This window comes from Pezoporus occidentalis, unplaced genomic scaffold (genome assembly GCF_034315485.1).
Source record: "Pezoporus occidentalis ecotype Australia unplaced genomic scaffold, CSIRO_AGI_Poc_V1 ctg41, whole genome shotgun sequence".
In the NCBI taxonomy this organism is placed as follows: Eukaryota; Metazoa; Chordata; class Aves; order Psittaciformes; family Psittacidae; genus Pezoporus; species Pezoporus occidentalis.
The window spans coordinates 3182685-3202606 of NW_026915736.1; the positions used below are offsets into that span (position 1 = coordinate 3182685).

At 40.3% G+C, this 19922-nt stretch overlaps 1 protein-coding gene across 1 annotated transcript in view; it reads right to left on the reverse strand.

The window, feature by feature from the left end:
- BICC1 (BicC family RNA binding protein 1) overlaps window positions 1-12845 on the reverse strand; it is a 115204-nt gene extending 102359 nt beyond the window's left edge. Inside the window, exon 1 of the mRNA XM_062634040.1 lies at window positions 12388-12845. Within this exon, the coding sequence (XP_062490024.1) occupies window positions 12388-12589 (202 nt within the window). The 5' untranslated portion in view covers window positions 12590-12845. The remainder of the gene's footprint in view (window positions 1-12387) is intronic.
- Window positions 12846-19922: the final 7077 nt, after the last annotated feature.

The window sequence follows — 19922 nt, forward strand, 5'->3', positions numbered from 1 at the left end:
TGCTAAGCAACCCAGAAAACATCCTTACATGTTCAATTGTTTAGCGCATTAAAGAATTTCACACATATTGACAATCCATGTATTCTGGACTCTCATGACAGTAATGTCTTCCACACAGAGAGAGGAAAGAAAATTCTGCAGCATACATTCGCATTTCAAAAAGGAATTGCTTATAAAGGACTAAAGATTTGATCAAATTTATTCACTGTTTCTGCGCATGGAATAGATTAGAAACAGATTCTCTCTTATCCACTATTTTACACACACTCCAGAAGTAAAATTACTAAGGAAAGACAGCACTTATGTTTGTTTTATTAAAAAAAAAAAAAGTACCAGGATTCTTTTCCACTATATAAATTAGTATTAAAAAAAAAAAAAAGAAACCCATATATTCCATATCCAGACTCTTTAAATCAATGCTATTTTAACTGCTCTAATTGCATATAAGCAAAGGCCATTTAATATTTCACCATTCTATAGCACTTCTCACCCATGGATGCACTTACAAATTTGGAAAGAGCAAGACCAAGTCTTACAAGCTCTGAAGCAGATCATGATCAAACAAAGTATTGCCACATGACAGTAAGGGTGACATGCATATGCATCCTTCATTTGAGTTACATACAAACATCCATCGTTTAAGCATATGTATTATGGAGAAAGATCATTTTTAACACAGATGTTTTTTCATCAGCAATTAACCTTTCACTCATCATGGCTTTTAGTGGTGCAGTGTAATATTCTGCACAGGAGCTACCTTACATCATAGCTTCTGGTTTAATTATACTTCAAAAAAAACAAATCACAGATTATATTTCCTTGAGCAGCTCAATTATCTCACCATAAAGGTCATGGGGAATTATCTTCCCAAGACTTCAATCTGCTCAAGTTCTCTTTAACATAGAAATGCTTCACCACATCACTTAATTGACCTAATATTTATTTTGGAATCACAGACTTGATTTTTTATATTCTCAAGATGCTTAGTCTTCAAATACCAATCACATATACTCAACTGCCACTAATTTACTGCAAGCATAGTCTTAACAGAACAGAGCCAATAAAAATAGATAAAAATCAAAGCCCTCCATTCACACAAAGTAATTGGCAATAAGCAAAAAAGCAAATTTAAAGGTTAGTTTAAACTGCTAATTCAAAGTGGCAACATAGATTCCTAAAACCAGTCTTCGCTTAAATGGAAAAAATTATCCTCACCTGTGATTAGAACCAAAAAGAATTTTGTAAACAGAAAAGGAAATTGTGACAATATTATTAAAACTTTTGAATATCTAGTAACCTCACCATGAAACTTTGGAATATCAATACAATTTAAAATTTTAAAGCTTTATATAGCAAGATACTAATAGCATACAGGTAGATCATAAAACAGACTGATTGTGTATGCACCTATTAAGAAAAAAAAAATACATATCGTATGTTCAAAAGGACTGAAATGCAACTTTCTCTTAAAATAAGATAAATCACTAGTGTCACCAATTTCTACCTCCAATTATCCATAATCATTGTTTCTATCAGGCCAGATCTATTTGGCTTACTGCATATTTCCAAATGTGTTATTCTAGAAACCATTTAGCTGAACTTCGTTATAAAAATGTTGCAAATTTTTCTTACAAGTAAATATAATTCCTTTCCAAGAATGAATTTTGATCAGATGAAGCCATGATCTGACCTGTTTTACAAGCAGCAGAATAGCATTTTTGTTCTGTTCTGCTTGTCATCTTATTGCTAGTATGGGCAATGAATCTAGCTTTTACAGATACTTTGCACCAAGTAATCAGGAAATAAAAACAGCCTGATCTTTTTTTATATACCCATATTAAAATTATATACCTATTTCATTTGAATGATCTGGATTGACATTTTGGTTATTTTATTTCCTTGGCATTCATTTTTACTAATATTTTTTGCTTTCAAAAGCTCTAATGTTATTGCATCTAGAGCAGAAACATCCTGTGGCACTGTAACTCTTACAAATAAACATCATTACCTTTGCAAGTTAGAGTTTTAGAGAAGGACTGAAAGACCTAAAAAACTGACCATCCCATAGCTTCTTAAATAAAATGTTGAGCAGGCCCACAGATAAATAAATAAATAAATAAATCAGAAAAACTTTGCTGTGGGACAGAGGCAAAAAGTACCTATAAAAGACACAGGATTACAAAGAAATTTTTCAGCATCTACATACTGCAAGCCTCACAATAACCATATAAGCATAAAGATTGCTGCTTATTTTAAATCAAAAACGATTCTTAGAGACCTGATGCATATCACATAGTTTTAGCAGAAAACATAACCAAGATTTTGCCAAGCCTCCCAAGCCTGGCCTGCACAGAGGATCAGCAAATGGAAAATGGGTGGCTCATGCTTCACTCACATTTAAACGTACTCCCAACAAGCAAAAAGACAAAAGAGAAATGGGAAGTCACTATTTATTTTAATTAATATTTGAGAGCAAGCTTCTCTAGACAAGTTTATCAACTCTTCTACATAAGGAACCCTTACACACCATACAACTACTGCAACTGGTTAGGAACAGGGAATTTGAGACCACATTGTGGATGGCACCATACTGATCAGCTGCCTACCTCTAGAAAAAGGCTCAAGAGACAAGACTGGAGAAAGAAAAACAATTTAATTGATGTCTTACGGCAGATCAACGGAGGATAATGCTCCTAGTCCAGCAACATTTCTACAAGGCCGTATTTGTACCTCTCTATAGACAGTGCAACAGCTAAAGCATTTAACTAGATACACATGTATCACTTATCAGGTGCTAACTGTCTTCAAAATCTCCAGCTGACCACAGATTTTACATGCCCTGTCAAGTCACCTCCTCAAGTCACCACAGTGTGCTGCAACAGTTCTCAGCCTCTAATATAATGAGTAAAAATCTGCATTTTAAAGATCTAGGCGATATCAACCTGGGAAACTGTAAAAAAAACAAAGCAAAAACCCTAAGCATGAAAAATAGCAGCTTTATTCCACAACATTTATAAAACTGTCCATCTCAAGATGCCAAACTCAAAAGACACAGCTGTTGGCAGTTGGTCATTTGGGAGGTAGTCAGAATGACTGAAGATCTCATGTCTTTTAAATGCAACATCTATTATTGCCTTTCTCAGGAAAAGTGATTGGTTTACAAGCATTTTTTAAGAGCCCATCACCCTTGAAAGAAAAGAAACCTAGGGAACAAGTTATCTCCTGTTTGTTTTCATTCACACCTGCACGGAAGAGACTACTAGAAAGGGGACATTGAGCAACAAGTTCTTTTGTGGTTTACACAACAAAAAACAAGTGATAGAGATATCAGGACTGTGCTCCAATCTAAGCGGCATTAGGAAGTCCTGTTTTCTCAACTTACTAACACTCCACCAAGTAAGAACGTAAAGCTCCTCAGAACATAGTGTAAACCATAGCAGTCCATCAACTACAGCACCTGCAACAGCAAGGCCACTGCAACCTACAACCAGCTCCCACCACTTGGCCGCTGAATCTCCTGATACTTTATGCAGCTCCTATAAGTGAACCCTGATGTCTCAGTTTAAGCTCAAGCAGCTGGGCAGCACACAAACTAACTAGAGATAAATTATAACCTTGTATGATGATCATTTTAAAAGCTGTTTGAAGGTAGCAAAGCAGCAGTGCTCAATGCGTTGGCACGGAAGAGTCCAGCTTCATCTGCTTATATACCCTGACACACATAAGCAAAATTAATAAGGTCTTCCCTGTGTCTTCTCAAGATCACAACAAAGCAGTCCTAGATGTCTCAGCCTCTCCTGTGTCAGATGCTCCAGCCCCTCAATAGCTTTTTGGTCATTGCTAGACTTGTTCCAGTATGCCCATGTCTCTCTTGTACTGGGGAACCCAGGCCTGAACACAGCAATCCTGATGTGTTTCACCAGGCCTAGTAGCACACAAGGATGACCACCCTCAACCTACTGGCAACACTTTCTCATGCAGCCCAGAATGCTGTTGGGCTTCTTTGTCACAACACCACACTGTGGGCTTGCTCATGATCATTGTGCATCAGGACCTGCAGGTCTTTTTCCGAGATGTTGTTCTCCAACCTGTCAGGCCCAAACCTGTGATGATACCTAGAGTAATTCCTTCCCTTGTGCAGAACTTCATGTTTCCTTCATTGAACCTAATGACTTCCCTGTTGTCCTGGTTTTCCAGTCTACCAAAGTCCCTCTGAATGGCTGCCCTCCATCTTCATATCCCTGACCACATTTTCCTTGTTTGCAAGTACAGCAGACAACCTCCTGCTGTCATCTTCTTGATCACCTATATTTGAAACTTGTCACGAATGCACCCCAGAAGCCTCATACGTTGCTTGTGCCCTGCTGTGCTGTTCCTCCAGCAGAGAGCAGGGTGGATAAAGTCTCCCATGGGGACTGAGGCTTGCAGACATGAGGCTTCTTCCAGTTGGGTGAAGGCCTCATCTGCTACTTCTTCCTAATCTGATGGTCTGTAGCAGACACCTGTACCACCCAGATAGGTCTACCCAGTAATTCTGACCTATACAATCTCAATTGGCTCATTGTCTGCCCCAAGGCAGAGCTCCATGCAACCCACTGCTCTCTCACATTAAAGGGCAAAACATCCTCCTCAGTGTTCCAGCCTATTCATGCTAAAGAGCCTAAATCCAATCACTGAAGGACTCCCGTCCCAAGAGCTAACCCTTCACAACTCTCCAACCTCAGTGAGATAATAACCCTGCAACTACATGCAGACCTCCAGTTCCACCGGCCTGACACCCACCTGCATTAGGTGTTTCAGGGAGGTATCCACTCATGTGGATTTCCCAGAAAGAGGTATGAGAGCCTCTCCTGTAACTGTCCTGCAGGCACATGGTTATTATGTGCCTTCCAGATTTCTATGCCCTGGTTTCTACTGCACTACAGCCACACAGCCAGGACAATGGCTAGGACAAACCAATGCTGCTATCTGCTCAGCAACCCCTGTGTGAAATTTGGCTTGCAGCAGAAAAATTAAACATAGTTATGCTACTAGGCAAGTGACTTACCGATTCAGACACCTAGTGTTATGTCTGTTCTCTTTCTTTACAACCCCTTACCCATCACACCCATCTTTTCCTGGAGAGGGACTCATCATCAGAGACTGTTGTGAAGGGACAAGGGTTAATGGGTTCAAACATAAACAGGATATATTTGATTGGATATAAGGAAGAAATTCTTTATTGTGAGGGTGATAAGGCACTGAACAGGTTACCCAAGGAAGTTATGAATGCTTCATCCCTGGCAATGTTCAATGCCAGGTTCAACAAGGCCTTGAGGTAGAGATAACAACAGAAAGTATACAGCCCTGTGCTTTCTGAAGATTAGAGTTACTCTGAGGATTAGTTACTCCAATAGTGCCACATATACAGTGACCTGGCAGGGGGTTGCCATCCTCCTGAGTGTTCTCTCACAACAATGAGCCTTTAACAGGAAATAGTTATCTTTTTTTTGATCATGTATTCCTGTACCAGTAAAGAGGATATCTCTGTAGACATCTTTTACATAAATCAGCTATAAAAGTCACCAAAACATGAAGAGTTACACTGCCCAATGCAATACATTCATACGGATTACTGACCTGAACCACAGACAAGAAAGCCTAGTCATAAACAGAAACAGATAGTGAACAAAAGTTGCAGATATGCGCAAGGAATATTTTTAGTTGCTTAAGTCAAAATTAGTTTAAAAACTACCACTGATTAACAGGTAGCATGTTAAAGAAGAAATCCTTAAACAGAGTTCTCATTCCTTCAGCCACAGAAAGTACATAAAACTAACAAGCTATCTGAACTCCAACTCATATGTAGTCATATTAGTTTTTCTGGTGTAAGTTTACAAAAGTCACCACTGAGGCTTCACTGTACGGGATATTACCGTAAAAAAAAAAAAAGTTTAAAAAAGCTATTAGTTCTTCAACACAGAGGTCTGAAATTAACAAAAAATAGCATGTTTCATTGTTTGACAGGCATAAAGCCAAGAGACTGAAATAAGTACTCAAAATAGGACATATTTTCCAATGGAGGTAAAGATTACAATATAACCAACAGGAATGTGCAAGCCAGCAATACTTAACTTAGCAGCTCATGCCAAACCATGATAGTCCGTTGTACTACTTAAAATCTATTGAAACTTGAGAAAGCAATATTATTACAATTGTTAACAATGGAATGCAAGAACATTTTTAAACTACAAGTCACACAAATTCATTTCATATATTTATTTTTGTAGAAATAGACTATTCAGCACTTTAGGGATTTGAAACTCTGACAAAGAACTTGAATGTTATTTTCTTTTTGCTACATGCAAGTTAAACACCAAATGTAAATGCTATTAGAAAGATTCCAGTTTCCCCACAACTATGTCCTTGTCCATGTTACGCTGATAAACTGTAATGAACAAAAATAAAAACATAAAACCTAAAAACACCAACAGAAATCTCACAATTTAGTAGAAAAGAAAAATGTATTGTCTAGGAAAAGAAACCGTGCTCGGGGCCTAATAAACTATAGACTTTGAAAAGATATTTCAGTGAGAAACTGGTCAACAGACATACTTCACATGTCTTAAAGCTCCAACAGGGACACAGGAACTTTAAACAGGAGTAAAAATCAACAGCACACCAAGTATTTTTAACTTCATTTGCAAGAAAGTTACACTAATTATTTGAGGAATCACAGTACATTTAGTTTTATTATATGGATTCCTGCCACCATCACATACCAAAAAAAAAAATCCAGAAGAGAAATTGCAATTCCTGGTTAGCCATTTAAACATAAAAATGTAAGATAAATTTATCACGGAGCCTGCTATCCCCACACAAAACCCAACACAGTCAGGGCCACTCTAAGTTATAATTGCCTATTAAGCAGCTAACTCAAAAATCTATTAACTCATGTCTTCAGGGTCTAGCCTCTAATGAAACCATTGTTTGTAGCAAAATCTCAGCAGAGGCCCAGGTTTCCCAGAATATCTCCATCTTCTTTAGTACATTCAAATACAACTGTTCTTCTCTCCATCTACCCCACACTTACCAAGTTATTATCCTCTGTGGATGAAACAAACTAGTAGAGAAGTCTAAGAAAAGATTTTTAAGTACACTTCCCTACAGTTATGCATTAAGTGGGGAAAATATACTTGTTTATAAAGAGCATGTTTCACCTGATGGATTAACAAATAAACTAAATTGATTATCATTCAAACATGAGAACTAGACATTGCATAAGTACAGTCTTAGGACTGGGCAACAACCTCAAGGGTGAGCTTTAGGCAAAGGAATTAACAATTGATTTTCAGTAAATTTAAAGTAAGTAAGTTTCACCTAGACTAAATTGTGCAAAAAGTTATCCAAGTGTTTATGTTACTTCCCCTCTAAGAAAAGTAACACTTCTTTTGGTGAAAAATTACTGGTTGAGCGTTTCTCTAACTCCCCATAACAGGCAAAGAGCACCAAAACTGCAGGAGCAGGGCAGGGGAGCACTCACCCAGCACTGCAATAGCAGGAGGGAGAGCTGCACAAAGGTATTTAAATGAACTGTTTATACTGACTGTTCAATACTAAATTTGAGTTACAGTACTTTTATCCTCACCACCTGAAAACTAATAAGTGATCCTTCATTACTTCTAGAAACCAAGCCTACATTCCATAGATAAAGATTCACATGAGTCCTATATTTCTAACCTACTCCAGTCAACGTAGGAAAGCACTTAATGAGTCAGAACTAAACAAGCCCAGGACAGTGCTATTTTCCAAGAGTCCCACTCTCTATCAACACAACCTGCTCTGTAAGACGAGCTGAACAGCAGAGTGCTTGTGGTGCCAAGTACTCTTCAGTGTTTCCTGAGCATGTGGGGCTGTGCTTTTCTTCATGTGTTTATCAACAGTCAAATAACTGCTGAATTATCTCATGAGGGGGAAAACAAAACAAATCCAACACACCACCCATAAAGTTTCAGGTCCCATAATTAAAATTATCCCAGAGTCCTCAAACTGAAAGATGGTGCATAAAAAAAACCAACCACAAAACAAAACCCCACACAAATATCCACACACACACAAAAAAAAAAAGAGCCACAAAGCAGAACAGAGAAAAACACAAAATTTAACAGGCACACTGCTATTTTTTTAAAAGAAAGATCCATGTATAATATGGCACACACACCACTGCTAGAGTTAGACTCGTTTAAAAACAGTGTGGGTTTGGTTTTTTACCAAAGTAGTAGTATGGGATACTGCATTATAAAGTCACAAAGTATTTAATCATGTGCTGTACATACATCCCATCAAAACCCCCAATGTTTGTTAAGGAACATAAAATAGAAAAAGTTACTTGAAATGCAAGCCTAGCTTAACACTTTGTAGCAAAGAATAAAACATGCCATGGAAAAAGCTGTTGCTTCTTTTTATTGTTGGTTGGCTTGTTTGTTGGGGGTTTTCTCTGGTGTTTTGGGGTGGGGTGGGTTTGGGTATGTTTGCTTGTTTTGGGTTTGTTGTTGTTGTTTTTTGTGTTGTGGAAGGTTTTTTGTTTGGGTTTTTGTTTGTTTGTTTTTTTTTGAGAAAAGCTGTCCAGAAAGCATAATCTAAGTTTAGTGTTCTGCATTTTTGTAATAATACTCAGCTGCTATGGTAACAGGCACTCAAATATGCATTAAGTAAATCATTCCACAGTATTAAGTCACATAAGCATTCATAAGAATTTAGTGCAGAGCAGCTATAATCAATACAGCTACTATGCAGTATCACCTGAAAAGAATAGCTGATCCATTTTACTCAAATATGCCCCCTGAGGAGGAGGAAAAAAAAAAAATCATTCTAAAGAGATCTGTTCACAAAAACACCTGATGAAGACATGCAGCATAAGACTGCTTACATGCCACATGTTCAAGGGTTTTACCGCAGCTTTTGCATTTTCTGATATTCGAAGCACAAAAAGAAAAGCTCTCAGAGAAGCTCCCCCTACCTTTCATTTAACATATTTCTCTTAAGGCTATTCAGAACCAAGCTTTGAAACACCAAAAATACTGAACCAATTATTTCAAACTGGGGGGGGGGGGGGCAGTACCGGCAGCACTTTCAAAGCTATAATGATTTTTTAACATCTTGTTTCAGATTTGGTTTCTGCTTCAGTTACAACTCGTAACTAACTTGCCACATCAACTTTCTTGACAAAGAGCTATCCAGTGTCTTGCTACAGCACTGACTCCAGCTGTGGGCTCCGCATTTAACACTAAGGTACCCCAGTCCTCCCATGAGCTATACACTGTGATATACCCAGGTGAGCCTTGCTGAAGTCAGTACTGTACTTCAAAAAACTATCTACAAAACATAAAGAGAAGGAAAGATGAAAAACAATGGTGAAACACATAAAATTCAACAATACAATTACAGAACTGAGCTTCTGTACAAGAATATGAAGAACTGAGCTTCTTCATGTTCTTCCTACCCCAGTTCATCACTAGTACAGTAAACAACAGATGTTGACTAGAAAAAAAAAAAAAGAAGTAAAAAAAACCAAAAAATAAGGCATCCCCGAGCAAGAATGAGAACATTTCCTGACAGGTTTCTTAAACAGATGCTGTTTCAAACTTGGCTTTTAAGACAACTGATGTTGTCTTAAAGATGATGGATTCCCACTTTCTCATAATATAAGAAAGCTATAGTGAACACTAGAAGAGATATTAAGTTTTTAAATAATTTAAAAAGTAACAGTCACAAGAGTAAACATGCTCTCTAGCAGCTGGTAAAAGCTAAAGAAGAGCCTTCAAGTATCTATTATGAACAAGAAGCTGCATTTACGCCAGCTCAAAAAAAGGAAAAAAAAATCTAATAACTTTTTGGAATTAATAATCTAGTTGTCACCACTTAAACTACAGAGATCTTTCTTTTCCAACACAATTTTTGCATATCTTCAGATCTCCCAGTGAAGGATCTGGTATTAGAAACAATAGGAAACACAACCCTATGAAGTGAGGGTGAAAAAGGAGAGCACAGAAAACGTTAAAAATAAAACTGACTTTAGGTTGTTAACAGCAGTATAATTTACTCCAAATTTCTGAGTACTCATTACAGATCTGGCTTCAGAACACTGTGACACCCCAGCATGGCTACTCAGTACTTGAGGTATTTTCCTACAACAACAACAAAACAAAAGTAAGTAAAACCTATCTTGTGGGAAGCCAAAAGATGAGACAAATACTTGAAAAGTACGGAAACTGAATGAAAGCAATAATGTTTAACAAATGGTTCACAGTTTTCAGACAGAAAGGACTATTATGTTTGCTTTGTGTTTCCTAATAAGTAGTTTTTTATTACCAGTAAGTCAGAACGTTCATGTTTTCTACACAAAATCTCTTACTACAAAGTCCAACACATTTGGATAACTATCTGATGCAAAAACTCTGCAAACCATGGCCTGAAGCATGTGTATTCTAGACTGGACATATAGCAACCTCTCATCAAAAAGCAGGCAGCATTCATTTGCATTTACTCATTGTGCTCTATCAATCATATACTTTTTACTTCTCTCATGAGGGTAAGAAAGAAAAATTAAAAGGAGAGAATTAAAAAAACACCATATTTTGACACTTGCTACTACTGGATGACACTACCTGTACAGTATTTGGATTCCGCTAGGAGCTTTCTGTTTACTCTTGCATGCTTACCAGCTCAGGGAATAGAAGTAAGGACTATATGTGGGATTAGATAATGGAAATTTATATTGTTACTACAGGAAAACGTTAAGGCCACTTTCAATCTTCTTGGAGTGCTTTAACTTTTGACTCTTTTTCCTACCACTTCATACACAAAAGTGCTTTTTCTTTTCAATACCCATGTGGGTTTGGTTTTAAGACACTTTTGATGAGCCCATCTTACAAATAGTTGCTGCTGCTTATGAGACCTCTATTTCTTTGAATTCCTTTCTCTTTACTGCATTACATAATGAGATTTTTCTACTAGCACTAAAGTATTAACTCATTAAAGATTAACTCGCCCCCAGGAGAGAGAATCTCAATTAAAAGAATTCCAATCATTGCAGTCACCAAGTCAAACCGCAGCTCTTCCGTGACCAGCCCAACGCACTGGCTTCTGTTCCTCCACCAATTCCCACAGCCTCCCATCACCGGAGGCAGGTGTTCTGACAAGGGATGCTTAGGCAGCAACTACCTACGGTTTCCTCTAAGTGAATGAAACACATTCCATGTAACATGCCACATGAACAACAATGAAATACTTGCAAAAGGTTTGCGTTGAAAATGTACATAAATACTTGAGTTGCCTTCTTAAGTGTAACACTAACTGTTTACAGAACAGGAGTCCCAAAAGCAAGAGCACCTTCTCAAAACCACGACCATCCTTCCTTGTTAATCCAAACATGCCCTGAGATTTGACCTGAAATTCACCTCTATTCTCATGGGCTCTTCAGATCAGACAGCAGGTAACACCCCAGGGAACTGCTTCACTCAGCAACACCCTCAACTGGGTTAAATGTATTTAGGTGCTCTTTAGCATCAAAACCAGCAATTGCTACTCCTACACTATTTTGTCAAAAGTTGCCTACGTAACTTCCACCGATGGATAATTAAAAACATACTGGTACAAAATATGTAGTCTCAAGGAAAGAAAAAAAAAAAAAAAACAAAACAAAATAAAAAGCAAGCAGAGCCAAAGGCTGAACAAGTCCTAAGGCAGCGGCTGCGCTGTCAGCTCTCCCGCAGCGGTTCTGCTTCCCCAGCCGGGACGCCCGGCTCCACAGGCTCCCTTCCCGCTACGCGGCGGCCTCGGCTGTTCCTCGAAAGCCGAGAGCCTGAACCACCGTGCCTGAGCGGGATATTAGATTCGTAAAGAGGGATTTTCAAAAGACCTTCAAAGCCTCAGCCTCGCAGCGCGCCGGCTGCCAGAGGGGAACGAGCCCCGCCGGGGCTGGGCATCGGCACCACCCGCAATGCCGGGACCGCCCCAAGCCCAAGCGACATCCTGTTACCCGGGGGTACCCCCGTCGCCCGGATCGCGAAGCTCGGCTCTGGTCTGAAGTGAGGGAAGCAAGGAGCCGCCTCCTCCTCCTCCTTCCCCGCGCCTCTCAAAGCCCCAGCCCGGGAGGCCACGACAGCGTCCAGCAGCCTGGGACCAACCCGCAGGGCTCCCGCCGACCCACGGCCGCGTCCAGCGCCCGGCCGACCACCGGCTCCATCCCCTTTGCGGCACCGGAGGCTTCATCCGGCTGACAGGGGGACCCGCGGCCCGACGGCGACGGAGAAGACTGGGAATGGTGGGCTGGGGATGCGGCCCCCTCCCCTCCCGGGCCGCCGCCCCACGCCCCCAGGGACCGCAGTCGCCTCTCCCCGCCCTCACCTTGGAGCATGGCCTCCAGTTTCTTCCTGTCCACCCGGAATCGCTCCTCGCCCCACTCAGGGCTGTGCAGGGGCCTCGGCGGTCCGGCCGAGTCCTCCTCGGAGCCGGGCATGGGCGAGTCTGTGCTGCGCTCGCTGTTGGAGCCTGGGTCGGAGAGCGGCTGCTGCAGGTACCCGCTCAGCGGGTCGCACTGAGCCGCCATGGCGCTGCCGTGCGGACCCCGCCGCCGCTCCGAGCCCCACTCGGCTGCCTCCCCGCGGGACGCTATCTGCCCCCACAGCCACCCCCCCGGCTCATCCCAGCCGCCGCCTGCCAGAGTCCCGGCCCCGGCGCCGCCGCCTGCGCCCGCCTCTGCCTCCGGCTCCCCACCAAGTGTGCGCGTCCCCGGGCAGCCGGCGGCGTCCGCGGCTCGGCGGCGCCCCCAGCCCGCCCGCAGCCCGCACAACAACTCCACCTCCATTGGGCCGCCACCGGCCCGCCGGGGAGGGGTCGGGATATCCCCGGTCCCTGCCCGGGAGGAGGGGGCAGCAGCGCTCCGCGGCGGGCGGAGGGACGGGGTGGGGAGGTGCCGCCCCCGGAGGCACCGCCTCCGCCTAGGGGCCGGCGGGCGGGGGGTGCTTCTCAGCAAGGCTCCAGCCCGTCCCTGCGCTCGGGGTGGGCCCCGCTGTAAGGTAAGCGGTGCCCGGGCGGAAGGCGCGGGGTTGCCTCGGCCCCCTCAGCCATCGCTCCTCCGCCGGCTCAGTGAGTGTCGGCAGCGATCGTGCGGCGTGGAGGCCCTGGAAAACGGCCCCAAAGAAACATTCCTGACCAAAAACGATCTCCCCGAAACGTGCCTGTCTGCGCGGCAGGAACGAGCAAGACAAGGTTTCGCCGGCGTGTCCTGGAAACACAGCTCGCTTGGAGTGGCTGAGGCATTTCTTCATGGCAATGGGGACCCTGGCTTTCAGCTCAGCTCCGTACGGAGCCGCAGAAAGGCTAAGTGCGTCGTGCTGTGCAGTACTGCAAGAAACCGGGTGAAGCATCCCTCGCCTTCCGGGCGTAATTGTGTTACTCTGCACCCAGCATCCCAGTGCTAGGTTTTGCAACTGCCCAGTTTATACCACTTATGCAAACAAACACTTTAAGCCCAAAAGCACGTGCTAGTGTAGACGAATCACTGGCATGCTTGTTCAGTTGCAGCAGCGCTGTTTCTCTATTCCTGCAGCCGGACACATCACTCAGGAGGCCATCACTGCCCAAAGTTTGGCAGCCTGACTCAGTTCAGTGAGGGTAGGCATGCACACTCCTCTCTCTTTGGGTCTCTCAGTCAGCTTGTTTCTCCTGAATGTGAAAAATCCTTTCTGACAAAAAAGTTGTGCTGCAAATCACACATTCCAACAGAACCTTTTTGTTTCAATTAAAGCTTTCCGGTGAAAAAGAAGTCTACTACAAGATGCTCCAGCAACAATGTGTCTGGAGTCTTTCAAGGTATCCCACCCTGAGATCATCACACCACACCTGCAGTACTGCAGATTCCTGTCATTTGTCTAGTACTGAAGCAACTATATTCTTATGATGGCCAAACCAGGTTGCTGTATGCACACTGGAAAGCAATACAGAAATTACAGCTAATTTAGGTGATGGTGAACCTACCTCATAGCTAACATCAGCTTGAAGGACTGTGTTAAAATTCATCAGGAGCTGTGCTGAAACCTCAGGTAGATGGAAACTGAGCTATGTCCAGTTGCAATATGCAGTCTTTTATACAGAGGCTCAGATTTTGGCTTACAGAATCTTTACCTAAGTACACTAAGTGCCATGACAGTGTGAATTCTACAACACCCATGATTCCTTTTGTACTGAACATTATGTGCATGGAGGGAGGCAGTCTTAGTGGAAATGTCTAGTCTTCAATTGTAGTATTTCATTCTCTTTGTGGTCTCACAGGCTCTGCAGATGCTAGACAGTGGCTTGCAGGCAACCTACAACTCACAAGATCCTCTGATACTTCTTATGACCATGGGAAATAAAATGACCGAAGTTAAAACCAATAGAACAAAATATGAATATAGGTAATGAAAAAACATGCAATCTCACTTTATCTCAGTTTGCTTGTAGTAAACATGCTTGTAGCACAATAATACTTCAGGTGTGCAGGGAAGTCTGAGGAAAGACTGGCAGTCTTCTTCCCTACAGCTGCTATCAAGCACTGGTTTTGGTTTCTTTTTTACAGATGGGAAAGTGTACAGTCCATACCAAAACAACCTGAAATTCAGCAAAGTCTGCTGCCTCAACCCAGATGAGCACCAGCTGGAGTTGTCTGTCATCTACATGCCAGGACCATGAGTGAGTTACAGATTCCAAATGTTATGAGTGTTTTCAGCACCAATTACAGTCCACAGCAGCTACAGGTGCTTAGTACTGCTGAGGAAAACAATTATTTGAATGTTTTCCACTCATAAACTAGTGAGATTTACAGTCAGAGATTCTCAATGTAGGAGGTCTCTTTCCTTGGATTTTATCAGTTCCTGCAGTATAGCCACAAAAACACTCTTTCCAGTGGTTTTTGTTGTTTTTTTGTTTGTTTGTTTGGGTTTGTTTTTTTTTTAGTAGTAGTCATGCAAACAATGTAGTAAAGCAAAGATCTCTTAAAAATAATGATGTACACAGTTTAGTTTTTATTCATTGAAAATAACCCTTTCATGGTGTCATTCTAGACTAAAACTAATAAGGAAAATCTTTGTTTTCCTATTGAAACACATATAAATGGTCAAAAAAAACCCCACCCAAATTTAGTAATTAGGAGTTAGTAGTATATATTCAGTAGAATATCACTTCTGTTGCATAAATGGTATTGTATTTCTCCAGTATATTGCAGTGGAAGAATAAACTGTTACACAGAAAACTTGAACTAAGTAGAAAACCACATTTTTAATGGCTAAAATAATATTAAGCATGGATACTAGTGGGGAAACTGGGTGGAAGTTGGCAGATAAAAGATCAAATGGCTAGAAAGAACATCAGCTGAAGTTGACTTTGGCATATAAAATATATGTTGGCCATTCTTCTGTGGCCAGTAGCTTGATCAAAGAAAAGAATAACAGGATCTTTCTCATTGTGGCATACCATGTCTATTTTGCTACATTTTCTCCCCGTTTTTTCATCCTGTTCTCTTTTCCTCACCTCACACACAGAGAATATCTTCAAATCTCAGAAAAAAAAGCATAACTGAATATAAAAGTGTTTTATTCTCACACTCAGCCTGTATGTAAAGTCTATTGTATAATATTCATCGGGGTGAAACAAATCCTGTGAATTTTAAGGAGATTTATTAATTGGTTGATCTACTGTAATAGGTCACATTTCTTTGGGACTGCATAAAACCCTCAAATTGAGAGTAGTGTAGGAGCTCTCCTGTGAAGAATGTGGGTCTGCCCTTGGGCCTGCAGACAAGAAGTGACAGCATGGAGAGCGCCATTAGATGGTTTCGGGTCTGCCTGAGGGCTGCTGCTCAAGTGTTAAAAGTGATAGCTGTCTCTCTCTGCACTGCATGAGCGCAAGATGTAGAAGTTACCTATAAATGGAAGAGTGACACAGTGTAACTTATTGTTAATACAGCATGGTCTGTATTCCAGAGCTTGCATTTATTTTTTATGCTTGGTCTCAAATCTACCTACTTCACAACACCATTATGATCAAAGTGCTTTTATCTGTGTTTTTCTGAGGTGGGAGCCATGTGCAAAAAGATCAGCTTGGAAGTCCACAAAGTGACGTTGGGGAAAGGGAAGGAGGCACACGGAATCTTTAGTGATCTGTGGCATCTAGAAATGCTTTTCTGGGGATCATGGTGAATTTGGTTTTAGTTGCTTAGGAGAGGTTTATTACTGGTGAAAATTAATGTTGGAGATGTTTTGAAAGGCTTTATTGCATTCATTTATTTTGCAGAAGAGCGAGCCTGTAATATTGTCTTTCATGATGTTGTGCCGTATTCCCCAAGTAGGTCCAATTAGCTCCAATTTCTCAGAATGGTATAATGTGGCCTTCTTTGTACTAAAGTACTGTGAATTTAAGGCCCACCAGCAAATAAATAAAAGGTCCTCCACAGCTGTTATAAAAACTTTTCCACCCCTAGAAATTCTCAAAATAAATTCTTTTTCTAACCATAAGAGCAGACAGATTCTGAAACATCTTTTTAACTATACTGAATCATGGGACCATAAAAAAAGGATTGAAAGAGATCTCAAAAAGGTCATCTAATTCATCTCCTAACTATGCTGAGTTCATTCCTGACAGATATTTGTTTATCCACTCCTTTACAATTACTAAAGATGAGGTCTCCATGACCTTTCCAGGAAATTCCTATGCTTCAGTTACCATCCAGAAGTACTTTTTCCCCTTAATAAGTAACTTGAATTATTCTTGCTGTAACTTAAAGTCATTAGTTCTTGCCCTGTACACCATGGGCACAGTGAACAGATTATTTCTTCTTTGTATCAAACTTTGATGCTTGTGAATACTTTTATCAAGCACTGATCAATCCTTAAGTGTTCTTGTCATTAAGCTAGTCACTCCTAAGTCTTTTAGGTCATTCTCAGAGGTCATGTTTCTTGCTGTTCTCCAACAAACTCTTTCCACAATAGTCTACATCCTCCTTAAAATACAAAGAACAAAACTGGAGAGTACCCCAGCTGACGTCTTACCAGTGCTGAACAGAACTGCATGATCTTATCAGGCATCTCACAATCTGTACTCCTGCTTATTCATTTCACCATGACCTTACTGGTTTATATTGAAGTACTATAATCCCTATGTCCTTTTCTGGAAAACAAACAAACATACCACCCCCCCCCAAAAAAAAAAAACAACAAAACAAACCCAACCAAACCTCAACAACAACAACAACAAAAACCCTACCAAAAAAAGCCCCAACCAAACAAAACCAATAAAAAACAAATCCAGCCAACCAACCAAATAAAACAAACAAACAAAAAACACTCCCAAATAAACAAAACAGAAAACAAACCCCAACTACTCGCTAACTAATTATTCCTTTTTGTATATTTTTGGTGTTGATCTCTTTAACAGTCTTCCAGAGCAGGACTGTGTGCAGTGTTCACAGTCGTGAATAACCTCAGCATAGTCTCATGGTTTTGTCCACCAGGCTTAAAATAATTCACACTATTTTTGGTGTTGATTACTCTTGCTCAGCATAGTCTCATGGTCTTGTCCCTACTGAATTTCATCCTGGTTTTCTTAAAGACTGTGTTCCTTACTTTTTAACATGTATTTGCACTGATGTTGCACTTCTGCAGTTCAATTTATGCCTCTAAGAAGCATACTTTCAGTTTCCTCATCCAGATCATCAGTGAGACATGGGACAGATATGGGCCCAGAAAAGAATATCACAGTCATATATCACATCCTTCCATTCTGACAGTGAAACAATCATAACAATCCTGTGTGGAGATGCTTATTCATCCATTTTTATGTCATCAGCTGACATTTTTTGTTATACTTTGTGGGAATGTTACAGGAAATAGGGTCTAAAATCTGCTCAAGTCCTGAAGTATGGCCTCTGCTGCTACTCCTCTATCTGCAGACATTCCTGGTCTATTATAGTAGCGTATTAGTCTGATAGGATTTAATCTTGCCAGATCTGTACTGACTGTGTACAGATCTCCTTTTTAAGTTACCTGCTAGAGTGAGTCACCTGTTCCAATTTGTGTAACACTTTTTTTCCCCAGAATACTTCTGGGAGCTGAAGTTAAATGACTAGGCTAAAATTTCTTGGCTCCTTTCCTGCCCTCTTTTAGAGACCACCACTATATTTGACCTATAGTTGACCTTTTCTGGTACCTTACCCATCAACAAAGAATTTTAAAGAAAACCATTAATGGTTGTGAGAAAGAGCAGGGGAATTAATATAGCCTTGGTGAACCTGACAGAAAACCATAGGATCTAGGCTTAAAAGTCTGACTGATCACACACAAGGTGTTAACATTTGGTAACATTCAATGCGCTATATAACCTTATATATACACTGTTATTTATTATAGCCATGCAGTTTTAAACATCTTAATCTCTGCAAGACTTTTCAACAGATGGACTTCGTGAACCTTGTCTTTGCTGAAATGTTTAGGAGAATTAGAAACAAATGCACAAGACTCAGAAACCCAGGAATTTCCACTCTTGGAAATTGTACAGGCAGTTTCTGGCAAGAGTGCAACCTGTCTCTTTTGGCTCTCAGAAGCGAAATAATAAATTTGCATTCTAAATCTAATTAGAAAACAACTATAAAGAGAGATTTATATATTACCAATTAGAAAAAAAATAACCATATTGATATTGTCTAACTTGTAATGCTAATAAATAATAGCATGAATTAGAATTGGAGATGGCATTATAAGGAACCAGAAAGACTGAGAATATGAATACTGCACTGTCAATCTCCTTGTCTTGTCAGGTAAAATCCCGCATTGCTATCAAAGGAACTGCTTTACATATCTGTAAATTAGGAAAAGTTGTTTTGTAGTGTTTTCTGTAAATTAGAGTTGAAATACTAGATCCTGAATTTGATAACCAAGTTGTTTTGTTACTTAAGAGCAAGAAAGACTCTCTTCTTTAGAAGCCACTGGAAAAAGGTCCTGGATTAAGAAAAATTATTCCTGTTCTCAAACTGCCCTCTTGCCACTGTAATCTTCATAGGTGATTTTTAGATATTTCACATTCTTCCTATTTCATTAAAAAAAAAAGATTAAATAAGGTGGCAGGCAGGAAAAAATGTCTATTGAAGAGGGAGAGGATATCTTTAATAATTTCTGACTTTATCCCTGAGGGGAATTAATTGTTCATGTGAAGTCAAATATATACTTAAACAACTTTATTCTTTATTCCTAAATTAATACAAATAAAATTAAAGAAAGGTTAAAGTGTTTTCTGGAGTCAAGTTCCAAATGGATCAACTGTCTTTATTAATAATATTCTGGTAATTTTTGTTTTGCTAGTACTTGTACATGTAGCATACATTCTTGGCACCCTGCATAGCTAAAATAACACATTTAACAATGATGCATTTTAAAAATCTATTATTTCATCTGTATTGGCAAATAAGACTTACGAAGTTATTGTAGCAGTCCCTCATCTAAGAAAAAATTTCCTTTACACTGCACAGGTGACCCTCGGTCACTCAAAGCTTTCATATTGTGCAAAAATGCATCTCCACTTCGATAGTAAAACCTAATAGCCACTGAGATCAGCCTTTGGTTGTCTAGCAGAAACCAAATAGAAAAATGGGATTGAAGATTTTATTTATCATAAAAGACCAATACTTGACTTCATTACTGTGAAATTGCTTGCACTTTGTGAGTCACTATTCTGCAAAAAAAAACAAAACAAAAAAACAAAACAAAACAAAAAAACTACAAAAAACCCAACAACAAAACACCAACATAGATTTAGTGATTAAAACATGCTTGCTTTTATTCCACACAGCTACTCATCTGGCAGTCCTTCGTAAACACACTTTTGCGTTGTCAAGACTCTGAGTGCACTAATAG